Below are 16,249 nucleotides of genomic sequence, written 5' to 3'. Positions count from 1 at the left end.
GACAGTTAGCTTTTCTTGGTGGTATTCCCAACAGGTAAATACTGACACAAGAACGTTGTTGGATGCTCCTAAGAGATTTTGTAGGCATTTCATTAGGGTCACACAGATTTTAAGTGAGATTTTAATTTAAGATACCGTTACCATTTCTTCATATCTCGTAGTAACATTCATACTCGAAAAGTAATTTCATATGGAGAACTATGTGAAAAGAAAATTGGTTTTGATAGAAAAAGAAATGTTGCAGGGAAAATGCCTTCACATAAATAGCTGAGGGGGCAAGGCGGCATTCTGGTGGGGGAAGGGGTGGAAAATGTGGTCATTTCCAACTGCCTCCTTTCATTGTGGGATTGGCATCGCTTAGGAAAGTAATTTTAACCTTATGGCTACTTTAATTTCCTGTTCTGTAAATTGGTAGCTGCTTAACTTCCCAGCTTAGTGAACAGTGATTTTAGTTGTACTTCAGGCATCTTCTGAAAGAGTAACTAGCTGTGGAAGTACCAAGAATTCTCAGTAGTCTTGTGCATCTGGGAAAAAAAAAGGGGGGGGGAGGGCAGTGTTAGGGATTTAAAATCCATTTAATACCGAATACTTTCAGAACACGAGTATTTTGTACTTCCTTTTTATACCTTTGGGGAAACTTCTCCAAGCGTGATCACCTAGTCTGCTCCGCTAGATTCTACTGTTACTGTCGGACATGAAAGGTGCACCACCTTGTTTCCATTTTGCATTTTTCTCAGTCAGAAAACCAGAAAATAACAAACATTCCACTAACAGTGCTTACGAATAATTTCTGAAGTGGGTTGCGTTCTTCCGTTAACAGGCAAGGTTTGCCTATATGCCAGTTTAAATGCTTAACAGGTAATAATGTGTTGACCAAAGTCTTCTGAAGATTAATTTGTTCAGTAAAACAAGTGAAAAAAGAATATTATGGTCTTGAGTAAAACAAAAAATACTTGATGTGCACGGCTTCTGGACACGTGCAAATAACAAATCTACAAAAGAGAGTAAACTCTTAGATATGTAATTTTCTCACCTCATTTCATTTTCTGAATCTTTTTACTATAAAGTCAAAGTTTACTTGCCAAATGTATTTAAAGGTAATTTAGTCAGTGAAACTTCCAGGCCTCAATCATTATGAAGTTTCCCAAAAAATAGTAGCGTAGCGTGGAAATACTGGGTAGACGCATGACAGTTATGTAGTAGCTATGTAAAGATACATGTAAGTGCAGAGTGGAGTACCGTTAAGGAGGGGCAACAGTACATGCAAATTTGAGATTTTTAGCTGTGCAATCAGATGTGTTGGTATAGATGCTAGCATCCTGAGGATGCAGACAATCCTTTTCCAGTAATAGGAACTTGGCAACTTCAATATAAATAAAAACTAATACATCAAAGTCACTACTAAATGCCTCAGTCTGCTACTAAATTAATTTACATTTCATTTGTGAAGGTATGGTTCTTTGTAAAACTGTTATTCATTCAGACTTGAACTCTTTGAGTTATGATATTTCATGTGTCTTTTATTTAGACTTTTGTTTCATGAGCAACTATTGTTTGCTATTCATTTCTGATAAGCAATAACAACAACTTTGGCAGAGACAACAGTAATGAAGTTCTTAAACTTTAGACCAAGTAGCTTCTTTTTTAGTGAAGCAACATTTTTCCAAGTCTTGCAATGAGCCTTGAACAACATTACGTCATTTTAAAGTACTGTTATAAATTATAAGTTCATTAAAAAGTAGTATTGCCTAAGCAAGAATGATATCACTGACTGTTCAAACTGTCTCTATTTCTGTTAGTTCAGTCTAGCTCAGTATTTTCTGTGGTAACTATTTTTAAAAAATCCTTAGACTGTTTGAAAAATAGCTTTGCATTTTAAGTTGATCATAGCTTCAATTCGAATGACTATATGATAGTCAATGTATCGTTAAATGTCTTTTAAAATACTGATTTTATGTTCCTTACAGGTGCATTCTGCTCCCTCTCTTGGGAATGAAGCCCCCTCAGCAGAGCCTCTTCCTGCTCGTAGATTCGGTTGACGAGGGCTGTAACGTTTCCGAGGGTGAACAGACTTCGACGAGTTTATCTGGAACAATAGCCGAGCTTTTAGCTGGCCACTTTGAGTTCTTCCCTTCCTGGCTGCTCCTCCTGTGTTCTGCCCGCAAGCAGAGTAAAGCTGTTACAAAAATGTTTACAGGTAAGTAGAGAGCATAGGAATTGTTTTTTACCTGCGCCTGTGACTAGGACGTAGCATTTACGAGACCCTCGGTGATGGTTGAAAGCACTGATGCATGCTTAGTTCTAAAAAATGACAATCACAAAAATGGTAATTCTAAAAAACACACATTCCAGTTTACTGAGGACTATAGAAAGCTTAAATCGGCCAAGTATTTTAGAGGTAAATTATGTCTTTGCAATACATCTGGAAAGAATATGGCTGCTTTGAGTTTTCCTCTTGCTTTGCTAGTTTTAAGAAGCTTTGAAACAGTGTAGGTGATGTGTAAGTACGTAAGTATGTCGGCTGTATACACCCATTCCTTACAACCTCAAAAGATTTTATTTTTTTTCCCCCCATGTCCCATTAAAATCTCTCCCCTTATTTTCAGAAAGCGGGAAATAACCTTTGAAGGTGGAACTTGAGAGAGGAACAATGTAGATGTGGATTCTTGGAGTATGCTCTTGGCAAAGGTTGCACAGTAAAAAAATTCTTTACAGCTTCTTCATCCAGGCTTTACTGTGTCTGAGAACATTTCTTCACTGTAATGACATTGTTACTGGAAGTTCTCTGAAATATAGTAAAGGGCAATATCTAGACAGGATTCTAGGCCTATGTATAAAGCCTGTGTGTATTAAGGCAACAATTAGGACAAAAATGTGATTATAGAACGTAGACCCATAGGCTTGCTCATTTCCACAGTGGCAAAAGGTCAATGGGATAATTGCATTTTGGAACGAAGTACTGTATTAATCAGTGGCAGACATGAAGATTGGTATTTGGGAGTATGTGAGAATTAAAGGAAACTTTGGGGTAGCTTCACAGGGCTCCTTTGGGCGTTCATATGGGAATAGTTTTGTCAAAACTTGGCTGATTAGCTACGTTGTCACTGCCAAAAAAACAGACAAAACTTTCTTCAGAGCAGTTTTATTTCCTTTCCATTGAACCATATAACGTTTCAGACTAGTCCTAAAAAATTGCTGTTGTCTTCTAAGTATGTTTCCAGATGGAATTCCTGACAGGAAAAATCAGCAGAACTAATGGATATGCCTTTAAAATAAATTTAATTTAAATGAGTTAATTTCTTATTTCCACAGAGAATGACTTGATGAATAGCATAAAGGAAATTGGCTTGTGATATTATAATCCCATCTTCACTGTGGAAAAGGTACAGCAAAGAAAGAATGAATCCCAAAATAATGGGACACAAATTGAGAAGAAACGTTAGGGTCCATTTGGAGGAAGTGGTGGTTTTTTCCACTATGAAAGAAAACTGTGACGTTACAGCCAATGTGATGGTTGCCTGCTTAATACACTGTTGGATGATTTTCCTTTTTACAGCCAATATTCAAGTTTGTGAAAGGTATAGTGAGGATGTGAGGAGCATGGCTGAAGCTTCTGTTAACCTCAGATACATTGCAACTTTGTGTTGTAGAACTTGAAATAATGGTCATTTCTTTTCTGGTTCTAGCCTGAAAAGGATAGACTGTCATTAACACTTCTACTGGGGCAAACTCTTCTCCTCCTTTGTGGTATTTGAATGTTTACTTGTAGCTGAGCCAATTTATAAAGCTCTTTAATTGGTTGGCAGGCAGAATTCAACATCAATGATGAATATTTTTTGCACTCATGACTGAAGAAATATATAGTGTATAATGTGCGCTGCACTCTGGGACGCTCTTGTACTGAATTTCTGATACTTCCAATACATCCTGACGATGCTCTTTTTTGGGTGGCCGGTACAGATGAGAGTTCTGCAAGCATCTCCCTAGCCAGAAAAAGTGATGACATGGAAGGAGGAGTCCAGTCTTTCTCATCCGCTGTCATCTTGCCGCTGCCAGTGGTGAATGTATCATCCCTACCCCTCTAAGAATGAGAAAAGGAGGAGGGGTGTTTATTCTGGTCCTCTTTGTTCCTTCACTTTTGTTAGTGACTTATTTATGAAAATTGAATAGTTGTGCCTGCATCTGCTGCAGCTTGTGTTATGGGCCCTTCTGTATTCCCAGATTCTGTAGTAGCACAACATGCTACAGATTTTTCCCCTTACTCAGATTCTCAGCTTTCATTAATTAAAAAAAAAAAAAAAAAGGTTTTGCTTCTTGTGGCTGCAGAGACAACCTCAAAAATATGAACCAAATGTAAAACGATGCCTGCATGAGTCTGCGGTCACCCTCCACAGTGAGCAAAAGCCAGCCAAGTGAGTAAAAAAGGAGGGGAACAGATAATGTGTGTCCTCCTGCCTTCTCTTGCATGTGCACTGTCACCAACTGCCACATCATGCCTTGTTTTTCATATGGACTTTCTCCCTAAACGTAACTATTCTGTCTCGCGCCCGTAATTATCCGCATTATCTCCCACACCATCGTTCGCTGTCATTTGACAAGTATGGACAGTCAAGCAGCTACATTAAACACAGTCTTTCCAATCTTTCTATTATAATGTTAGAAAAAGTTTCCTTGTATTTCTAAATAACTGAAAAAGCCCTCTAACCTGAAAGAGGCAGAGAACATAATTTTTTTTTTTTTTTTATGCTTCAGCTAATTAGCTGATACAAATGCTTCTTCTAAAATGAGGCTAAATCTTGAAAGCATAGCGGTTGTTCTTACAAAATTAAATTCCTTTTTTAAAGATCCATCATGTTCATTTAAAAACTTCAGGCTTTTTAAAATCGGGCAATTTTATTTAGATACGTCTGAGTGAAAAGCAGATACCTTCTCATTAACAGCATAAAGGTAAATAGAGAAAAGTGAATATGTACAAATGCTCTAATTATTGGTTTGAAGAGGCTTTTTAATAGGCATTTACTTAATTTCTTCTTTTTTGCTACACACACAAATCAAATATCTGTGGCATCTGGCTTGATTATACCCCTCAGTTAAACACGGACATTCTTCATCCAAAGAATTCCTTCTCACGCGTGAGGCATGAGTGCACCGCTGTGGTACACCCCGTGCAGATGTCACGGCTCAGGGAGCTGTAGTTTGCGTAAAGTTAATGTTAGATCCTGGAAAGATCCTGGAAACTAGAATAAAAAGAATCAAAAGTGGACGTGGAAGGGTTCAGTTTAGCCTCAGAGGCAGCTTGAGCTCCATTCACCCACTTACCCATAGGCAAAAGCAGGCAATCTCTCATTCATTTTTCACTCTTCTTTTATCTATCGTTCAGTTCCGGCCAGCCAGGTACTATTAAGAGCTGATATTTATGCAAACTCATTCTGGTTTGGAAATCTTGGGAGCTTAACTCTTTCTCATACTTCTGCTCTTTGCTGGTTCTGGTCTGAATAGATGTGGAGGGTTGTTTTTCTTGTAGCCTTTCCTACAATTAAAAAATAAGCAAAAATGTGAAAACTTTAGAGAAATATAGTAAAAATCACAACCCAGCATCTCTGCACCCAGAAGACTCGCACTGTTTGGTAATTGAAGCTGCTCAGGTAGTCGTATTGCTGAATCCCCAAATCAAATCAGTTGCCTGATTTGGCACTGAACCTTTTCTCATTAGCTGCCATTCCAGAATATAAATGGTGTGAGACCACTTCAGGAGAGATTGCTTCAAAAAAGGAAATCTAAGTTGTCCTCTGAGTTTTCATTGGAGGCTGGAATTTATCTGAGTGGCTTCATGTTACATTAAAACTTTTATGGGAGTTAGATTTTTACTATAAAAGATAATTTTTATATATTTATATAGTTGTAAAATTTACTTCTATAATAGTAAAGCTTTAAAAAAGTTTATTTGTTGCTTTGGTTTGGGTTTTGGAAAAAATTATTTAGAAGGCTTGGGAAATAAACTGGGAGCTTGTAATTACTGTTTCCTTTCTTCTCATTACCACTTTCTTCTGATTACCACTTGGAAAACGCGATACTAGGGGATTTCATATTTCCTAGTAAAAAGTTGTGTGTGAATTTTGAACTTATTTGCTTTGTAATTAAAGAGGGAAGACTAAATTGTTTCAAAGGGACTGTTACCTGTAAATCTAACTAACTAAACTTCTGTGCAGCGACACGGACCAGTGAGAGCAGCAGATTTCAGCCTCAGTGTCTCTTAGCATCTGCGGCAGACGCGGTGAATTTGTAATGCATAGTATACTGCAAGTGCACTAAAAGCGAAGTGTGCTGCTTGAGTTTTCAGGTGCATTTCACTCTGCTGGATACGTTATTCTTTTTGAGCAGGTGTGCATAAATGGCCATAGAAATGCCTAATTTAACATATGCTTAGATCAACAGTGTAAATTATTAATGCCAAAACATTGCCATGTTTTTAACCATTTAGATTACTTTAAAGTTAACAATTCAGTTAAATGAAATATATTAAAATGTATTTAAAACTTTTGTAATTTACTTATGTAAATGTATTTAAAGATATGAAAGTAGGAGGAGATTTTAAAGTATTTACCAGAACCTACTAGTTAATAGCTTATTTTTTATTATCAAAGTTTGAAAAGGTTGACATACTGTAAAAGTATTTATATAGCCAAGATACTTTTTTTTTTTCCTTTGAATGACCCTAGATCTTGCCAAGAAATACATTTGGAACTGATTTGTTTACAGAACTGCCAGGAATTTAATAAATCAGGAAAATCCATATTGGAGCTCCCATTGGGTTGAAAGTGATGTGTTGTAAGAAAAATTTTAACAATGCAAAAAGCAGGGTCGCGGGACTGCAAGTTCTGTCTGCTGTACTCCTGTTTTGCTGAGGTTAAGTAGTTCATGGGAATGCATCTGAAACAAAATGAGCTTTCTCTTAATGTTTTGGTGCTTCTTGTCTGTGAAAGTGACTTATTGTATCTGGTAGGGTTGAAAAGCATGTTTGCAGGATCTTTGTTTGGAAATGTAAAATGACCTCATTTAGATAGATTGGGTGAAAAAACACAGCTTTGTTTTCCTCCTTCAAGCTAGCAACAAGAATTTGAGATTTGAAAAAAAAAAAATCTATAAGGCCTTTTTTGAATTATTTGCTTATTATAGTATGGCATGGTGCAGTGGTTAAAATTAACAACCTATTTCTGTTCAAAAGTCTGTTACAATGGCCGTTTGTTAATCCCAGCCCTTAAAGAGCATATCATCCCTGGGATGTGTGAAGGTCTGTGTGAGTGTAGTGTGCTTATTGCTATACAAACTTGTCTTCAGATATGATATATAGGATCTCATTAACAAGGAATATTTGGAAATATTGCAAAAGAAAAGAAGCAATTTTTAGCTTCCGTGAACATACATCCAATCAAATTGTTTAAATTACTGACTTCTGGAATATTCACTGCTCTGAAGTCTTCTGAAATTTATTTGCTTGGCTGAAGCGCTTAGACATTTGGTATGTCTCCGGTGAGTACAGAGTAGGGCAGTATTTTTAACCCTAAAATGGAGCAAAGTAACAATACAGCCTCATCCAAGGGCGGGGGGGGAAACCACCACAAACCCTTCCTTTCTTAATTTTTTTGGAGGGCTTGGGGTTTTTTAATCACATCCAAAATGGTTTTGTTCACTTTTCCCGCCCATGTGGGGAAGCGAAATGAAAACTGGTATTCAAAGAACGCTGCAAGATGAGCAAGAGTCTTTTGGTTTTGAAGCACACGTATAGGGACTGAGACGCTTAAACAGTTATCACTCTGCAAGTTTTCACGTGAAGGCTGGGAGTCAGGGGAGGTGAAGTGTAGTCACTAGTCAGTCAGCGCTGAACGTGAGCTGAAATCTCAGGATTGCTGTCTGTGAATCGCGGGTTTTCCTGTTGGGGGGAAATGAAATCAACTGCTGCAAAAACAAAAAACACTTGAGTAATTGAAAAAGAAAAATAACGTGCATACGCAGATATATATTGGAAGGAAGGATGTGGGCATGGGATTAATGTGAGAGATTGGGGATGTTGTGAACAGAGTCACTTATGACTAAACACATTGAGAAGGAGTTTTCAGAGCTCTGTGCCTATTCTTATTCAGCCAAGTTTGTACCTTGTCAGGTACAAACCTGACAAGGAGAAGCAGAGAGATTCAAAAAACTGAAAGGTGAGTGAATGCAGTGGTTGCATTTGCTCTGAATTGAGCAAAACAGAGCTGTTCCCTCCACACATGAGATGACCAAAGGGACACTTGTGTCTGATTACAGCTCTGTGTATGCATACGACTGTGAATGCATGCACCAAGCAATGCCCTGTTTTTAAAGCCTTTGTTTTCACTTCTGTGTCTTCTGAAGGTTCATAACCTAGAAACAGCCTTTCGCTTGAAGTGAACGCTTGGGATCTGCAGAATCACAGGGCACTGGCTGCCCTTACTCAGTGAAGTTTCTTATCTGGCTTATGTACATGAATTATGGGCTTTACAAAGTTACATGCAGAGTATTTTCATCAAATACATAGTAGATCGATGAATTATGCCATTCTGCAAGTCAGGTTAGGACATTACTTGAAGTTTTGACAAATTATGGTGGATAAAGATGGTTCTGTGTTTCTTTTGAGAGAAAAAAAAAATGCTTCTGTGGAATGGAGAAAGATCCCCCAAAATAATTGTTTTCTGCCTCCTGGCCTTCTCACTGAAAAAATCTTCAAGTAGACAATCTTACTAGTGTAGTCTTAGCCTGAGAAGTGACTGTGCAAAAGTGTCTTATTCAGTGATTATGTTTTGGGGAGAAGCATGATTTTGTTTTAGGTATTCTATTGATTTAGTCCTGTTAGATTTGTAACGCTACCATAATTAATAAGGCAAGCAGAAATATCTTAATAACATCACCATAGTTTGCCTCTCAGTTCTAATCTGTTGTGTTTGTACAATGCTCATGTAGACTAAACAATTAACAGAGTGAGCTTAATGTGACATTCAGAACCTCTGCTGAAGACACTCAGGAACAAAAAACACAGCTCTGTTACCAGGCTGAATTTTCAGTCAGAACAAGCTCACAGACTAAGCAGTTTGATCCACAGAATGTTAAAATACAATAAAAACACAGATCTGAAAATAACATTCTTCAGAGCCTCACTTAAAATTATTTGTTCCATGGAGATGGGGCCAAAATTGTGTTGAATGCGTTGCTCTATGGATGCTTTTCCTTCAATATAATTTGGAGGTTAGTAACTGCTTTGGTTTGAAAAGCGAAGTTGGGTTGTTGGGGTTTTTTTATGACTAGCTTGAGCTGACTGTAAGGAAGTGTGTGCAATCTGCTACACTGGAGGAAGAGATTACAGCCTGTCCCTGGAGAAGTGAGGCAGAGTTCTGGCCTAAGACACAGTAGTTCAAGCTGCTGTGTCTGTGACCTCTGTGGTTTTCCTGTAGCTTCTGGAAAAGTAGTGTTCAAACGATGTAATGTGTCATTAATCAAAGAGGGTAAGTCTTCATCAAATGCTTAACTTGGCGCTACCAAAGCAAATGTTTTAAATGACAGAGATAGCCGTGTAGTCCATACAACTACATCTTCATTCCGCCTCGTTCTTGAGAGCCTTAACGGCCACTGAGATTGCCCTAGGGACTTCTTCGCACGTGCTGCTAAGAATAGCACTCTTTGCTTTGGGCAGGGGTGTGTGTATACACGTGTATTTTTTTTTTAGGGAGGAGATGTACGCAGTATGCATGTAGGAAATAACTTCCCTTTTCTCCTCTGAAGAGTAAACAGATTGGAAAAACAATGAGATCATACGACTATGAGAGAACCTGTTTCCTTATACAGTGAGTCACCTACTGAAGAACCGGGGTGTTTATCTAAAATTCAGTCCTTACTTGAAAAAAGTAGGTAATTTTCAGTGCACAGAGATGTAAAGGTATTTAAAACTATTTTTGAGTGTCCCTCTCTCCTATATCATAAAAGCTTTTAAAAGAAACTAGGGTGATCAAGTTAGTGATTTATGTACATTTTATCATGCATATGCACCAGGTGTGAATAACCACTTCTATAATTATATTAATAGTTGTCTTAATCTAAATAGCTGAAAATTATTTGGAATTCCATTGTTAACCACATTGAAGAAGGGATTATTTCTTTAATAATATAATAATACTTAATAATCTTATTTTGGTTGCAGTTCCAGTGGTTTTGTTTAGGTGTTTAGTATTGTCCAAGGTAGACACACAATGCCTGATTCAAAGTGGTTTTTAAAATTTTCATCATTAGTAGCATGCATTTCTCCTTATAGTCGATGATGATAAAAATGGGTGTATTAGCACAGTTCTCTGCTATTATTATTAATTTACATTCACTATGTGTACACACAAAATATATTATTGTGGGTGTTCCATACCCAGAAATGTCTGTCTCTTATTTATTTTTTTTTAACATTGAGTTAAGCAAAGCTAGGTCAGAAATAGTAACGACTTTCTTCCATTTTAATAGGTTTTCGAAAAATAAGTCTGGATGATCTACGAAAGGCTTATATTGTGAAAGATGTGCAACAATATATTCTGCATCGTTTAGATCAGGAAGAAGCACTGAGACAACATCTCACAAAAGAAACTGCAGAAATGCTGAATCAGCTTCACATCAAAAGCAGCGGTTGCTTTTTGTATCTGGAACGTGTCCTAGATGGAGTGGTGGAGAATTTTATTATGCTACGAGAGATCCGTGATATTCCGGGAACGTTAAATGGCCTATACCTTTGGCTCTGTCAGAGACTTTTTGTGAGAAAACAATTTGCAAAAGTCCAGCCTATTCTTAATGTAATTCTTGCAGCCTGTCGGCCGTTAACCACAACGGAATTGTATCATGCAGTGTGGACCAAAAATATGACGTTGACGATGGAAGACTTTCAACGCAAATTGGATGTCCTGTCAAAAGTCCTTGTTGATGGGCTTGGAAATACAAAAATCTTGTTTCATTACAGTTTTGCAGAATGGTTGCTAGATGTAAAGCACTGTACACAGAAATACTTGTGTAATGCTGCAGAGGGACACAGAATGCTGGCAATGAGTTACACTTGCCGAGCAAAGGATTTAACACCATTAGAAGCTCAAGAGTTTGCATTGCATCTAATTAATTCAAATTTACAGTTAGAGACTTCAGAGCTGGCTTTATGGATGATATGGAATGGCACACCTGTCAAAGACTCCCTGTCAACCCTAATTCCTAAAGAACAAGAAGTATTACAGCTACTGGTAAAAGCTGGTGCTCACGTCAACAGTGAAGATGACCGCACATCTTGCATTGTTCGGCAGGCTCTGGAGAGAGAAGATTCCATTCGCACCTTGTTGGACAACGGGGCGTCAGTAAATCAGTGCGATTCCAACGGGAGAACGCTCTTGGCCAATGCAGCGTACAGCGGCAATCTCGATGTCGTTAACTTACTGGTTTCAAGGGGAGCAGATTTAGAGATAGAAGATAGTCATGGGCAAACAGCACTTACCTTAGCTGCTCGGCAGGGACATACCAAGGTTGTCAATTGCTTGATCGGATGTGGGGCTAATGTTAATCACACTGATCATGATGGCTGGACGGCATTGCGATCTGCAGCGTGGGGTGGGCACACAGAGGTGGTTTCTGCACTCCTTTATGCTGGAGTCAAAGTGGACTGTGCAGATGCTGATAGTCGAACGGCGCTGAGAGCAGCAGCTTGGGGAGGACATGAAGATATTGTGCTGAATCTGCTTCAACATGGTGCTGAAGTTAATAAAGCTGATAATGAGGGCAGAACGGCTTTGATCGCAGCCGCGTACATGGGGCATAAAGAGATCGTGGAGCACCTGCTGGACCATGGTGCAGAGGTAAACCATGAGGATGTGGATGGAAGGACTGCGCTGTCTGTCGCGGCGCTTTGTGTACCAGCCAGTAAGGGACATGCCTCAGTGGTTAGTCTTCTAATTGACCGTGGTGCTGAAGTTGACCATTGCGATAAAGACGGCATGACTCCACTGCTGGTAGCTGCTTATGAAGGACACGTAGATGTTGTTGATCTGCTTCTAGAAGGAGGAGCTGATGTTGATCACACAGACAACAATGGTCGTACACCACTTCTGGCAGCAGCCTCCATGGGCCATGCTTCCGTTGTAAACACTCTCTTATTTTGGGGTGCAGCTGTTGATAGCATTGATAGCGAAGGGAGAACAGTTCTGAGCATAGCCTCTGCACAAGGCAACGTCGAAGTAGTACGGACTCTGCTGGACAGGGGGCTAGATGAAAATCACAGAGATGATGCAGGCTGGACACCTTTGCATATGGCAGCTTTTGAAGGTCACAGGTTGATATGCGAAGCTCTTATAGAACAAGGTGCTAGAACAAATGAAATTGATAACGATGGACGTATACCTTTCATATTAGCTGCACAAGAAGGTCACTATGATTGTGTGCAGATATTACTGGAAAATAAATCCAACATTGATCAGAGAGGCTATGATGGGAGAAATGCTCTCCGGGTTGCTGCTTTAGAAGGTCACAGAGATATAGTTGAACTACTGCTCAGCCATGGAGCAGATGTGAACTACAAAGATGCTGATGGCCGGCCAACACTTTATATCTTAGCATTAGAAAACCAGCTTACGATGGCTGAGTATTTTTTAGAAAATGGTGCAAACGTAGAAGCAAGTGATGCTGAAGGAAGAACAGCACTCCATGTTTCCTGCTGGCAGGGCCATTTGGAGATGGTACAGGTGCTGATAACGTACCATGCTGATGTGAATGCTGCAGATAACGAGAAGAGATCAGCTTTGCAGTCTGCTGCATGGCAAGGTCATGTGAAGGTAGTGCAGCTTCTCATTGAGCATGGAGCTCTGGTTGACCATACATGTAATCAAGGTGCTACTGGACTCTGCATTGCAGCCCAAGAAGGGCACATTGACGTTGTCCAGATATTACTGGAGCATGGTGCTGATCCAAATCATGCCGACCAGTTTGGGCGCACTGCTATGCGTGTGGCAGCTAAAAATGGACACTCTCAGATTATTAAATTACTGGAAAAATACGGTGCGTCTACTCTGAATGGTTGCACTCCATCTCCAGTCCACACAATGGAGCAAAAGCCCTTACAGTCAGTCTCCTCTAAAATGCAGTCATTAACAATGAAGTCAAATAGTTCAGGGAGTACTGGTGGAGATATGCAGCCTAGTATGCGTGGCTTATCTAATGGGCCTGCTCACGCGTTCAGTTCTCCTTCGGAGTCGCCTGATTCTACGGTTGACCGTCAGAAGTCATCTTTATCAAATAATTCCCTGAAAAGTTCCAAAAATTCTTCTCTCCGCACCACGTCGTCGACTGCGACTGCTCAGACAGTGCCCATTGATAGTTTCCACAGCCTGTCATTCACAGAGCAAATACAGCAGCATTCCCTGCCCCGCAGCAGAAGTAGGCAGTCTATTGTTTCTCCTTCTTCCACAACTCATTCCCTGAGTCAAAATCACAATTCACCAAGTAGTGAATTTGAATGGAGCCAAGTAAAACCTAGTTTGAAATCAACTAAAGCTAACAAAGGGGGGAAAACGGACAACTCCAGCAAATCTGGGTCAGCTGGAAAAAAAATAAAACAAAGTAGTTCCTCCCAACCAAAAGTGTTAGAGTATGAAATGACTCAGTTTGATAAACGAGTACCTATTGCCAAATCTGGGACAAGTGTGCCACTTAAATCAATGCCGGCAGAGCCACAGTGCAAAATCTTGGTCCCGCCAGCTCAGCAAGAAGTTGGTCGATCTCAGCAACAGTTCCTAATTCACCAACAGAGCGGAGAACAGAAGAAGAGAAACGGAATTATGACGAATCCAAATTACCATCTTCAGAGCAATCAGGTTTTTCTCGGTAGGGTTTCTGTCCCACGAACAGTGCAGGACAGAGGGCACCAGGAAGTACTGGAAGGCTATCCTCCCGCAGAGACAGAGCTCAGCCTTAAGCAAGCCTTAAAACTTCAGATTGAAGGTAGCGACCCAAGTTTCAACTACAAGAAGGAAACACCATTATAAAAGGTAACCTATCTGGTCATGAAGGAAGCAGATGTGTGTATTTCATCGTGTACATTTTAAATACGCTAAAATTGCCTTTCATTGTTGTTTTATCATCATAATTGTTTTTTAATGAAAACCATAAATGTTAAAATCTTAACCCGGCAAGTATTGGTTTTGCTGTCGTTTAAAAGCATCAACCGTAGAGGAATTGCATCGCCATCATATTTTCTGTTAAATTCTGATTGCTCAAATCATACCCCACTGTCTTTGATACGTGACTGAATAAAACAGCAGGTTTCATGTAGCATTGATTTGGAACTTTCTTTTCCAACATAAAGACAGCTGGGATTTTTAATACGTGATATTTTCAGATACAGTAATTATTTAATTATTTACAAAAATGCTTTTCAGGAAGTTTCTGAAGATTCTTGTAAGTTACAGGCAACCACTTTTGTGAATTTGGATTTTAAATGTGAAATCTCAGTAGCATAATTATCTACAAATTAAAAACTTCAAATACTACACTAAAGCTTTGATTTTATATTTCTGTTCCTGTGAAGGTAACCCTCCTATAAAAGAGATGGCATTCCTCAGAGCAAGATTAGAATCTATGTTATGGTACCAATTTTCTGACCATTCTGTAGTTCTTAATCAGTGGAGTTCATTTAGATTTCTCGCTTTCTCTCTCATACTGAGTTTTAAGCTGAAAAAGGAATTTTATGTAGCTTTTTCAGACATGAATTGTCAGTGAGTCAGCTAAAATAGTTCTATTTTTCTCCCTGTTCCTGATGAGGTTTATCTTTTTTAGGGTTTTGGGAATGTGTTAATAATTAATATTTTTTCTATTTGAATTTCAAAGAAGCAGCATCTTTATGAAATGTATGCACAACTCATTGCTTATTTGCTTATTTTTGACAACATATTTTTTGTTTGTGTAAATGCTGCATTTTTGACAGATCAGAATGCTGTTCCTTGGAACGAGAAGGTTCTCACTAGCTGACTCGGTTCTGCCGCAAGTCATCAAAGACTGCAGGTTTCTAGGACTGTTGCAGGTGGTGCAGAATCCACAAATGGGAGGTTTTCAGCTGTCAAAAACACATAGGGTTTTTCTTGAAATGTCCTGGAAGTGGATTTCACTTTAATGGAATGCATCTCTCTAAATGTAGCTGAGGTCTCTTGTGAACTGCAGAGCATTAGAATGTTGTGCAGTACTCCAGGATGTTTCCTTGGGGTTGGCATTTTGGTTAAATTAAAATATTTGAAACAGTACAGTGTTTTCAAAAAGCCGTATACTAAAGCCTGCACATTTGTAAAATCCAAATATTAGCAAAGGGTCAGATGAGCTGGGGGGCAGGCAGAAGTGAAGAGGCAGGACAACGGGAGCAAGCATAGAGAGGAATAAGCAGGTGAGAGAGAATGGGCCCTAAATCTTCATAAAAGTCAAAAGGACTTTAGATTCCCACAGTTCTACATCATGTCCAAACAGGATTTAAATTTGTTTGCAATTTTTTTCCTGCCTCCATAAAACATATTAAAATGTATAATTAAGAGTTATATTTCCTAACTCTTCTGTACTTGCGCCTGATGTTCAGTGCTTGCCTTCATGTTACACTTTATTGTAAATGAATTGTATGGTTCTGACGTAGGATGTATAGATTTGACCTGACCTTTCATCAAAAGACTAGTTTTGATGAATTTTCCATCTTTGTTAATTTTAAAATATAAACAAAGCACGTAGAAGAAAACTGGAACATTTCACGTAGAAATTTGAAACTCGAATTGGGCTTTGCTTTATCTGGAACAAATAGTGCTTTCCTGAAAATTCAGGGATTTTCTCTGTGAAGTACTTGTTGATGCAAGTGACTAAGCATATAAGGTGATGGATAACTAACTAGTTCCTTTTGCTTTTTCTCTAACTAAAGTTTTCATAGCTTCACTTTAAATATGGAAGTTTAAAACAATTTTGTGTGGATTATTAATTGCTTGGCGCAGGCTATAATTTACCTCCTGTTTTGCCAAGTCCGGAGCACAAAAACAGTAATTTCCCTGACCAGTGAATAAATCAGTCACCTGTGGAGAATCGCATCAGAAATACTCTACGGGAGCACCTGAGGAACGGCTTTCCTTCCCTGGCTGCTGCTTCCGAGCTCTAGTCGGGAAGCTCTCCTGCTGTGAGGACCTTGTAGCCGCTTTGGATGGTAGAG

General features: G+C 39.0%; 1 protein-coding gene across 1 annotated transcript in view; it reads left to right on the top strand.

The window, feature by feature from the left end:
* ANKRD50 (ankyrin repeat domain 50) overlaps window positions 1–16,249 on the top strand; it is a 42,370-nt gene that overhangs the window by 22,790 nt on the left and 3,331 nt on the right. The window contains exons 2-3 of the mRNA XM_009334927.1: window positions 1,968–2,197; window positions 10,519–14,066. Coding sequence (XP_009333202.1) covers window positions 1,968–2,197; window positions 10,519–14,063 — 3,775 coding nt within the window. The 3' untranslated portion in view covers window positions 14,064–14,066. The remainder of the gene's footprint in view (window positions 1–1,967; window positions 2,198–10,518; window positions 14,067–16,249) is intronic.

This window comes from Pygoscelis adeliae, unplaced genomic scaffold, assembly GCF_000699105.1.
Source record: "Pygoscelis adeliae isolate BGI_AS28 unplaced genomic scaffold, ASM69910v1 Scaffold31, whole genome shotgun sequence".
Lineage (NCBI taxonomy): Eukaryota > Metazoa > Chordata > Aves > Sphenisciformes > Spheniscidae > Pygoscelis > Pygoscelis adeliae.
The sequence above is the reverse complement of the archived record's forward strand: the minus strand, read 5'-3'. Positions and strand labels throughout refer to the sequence as shown.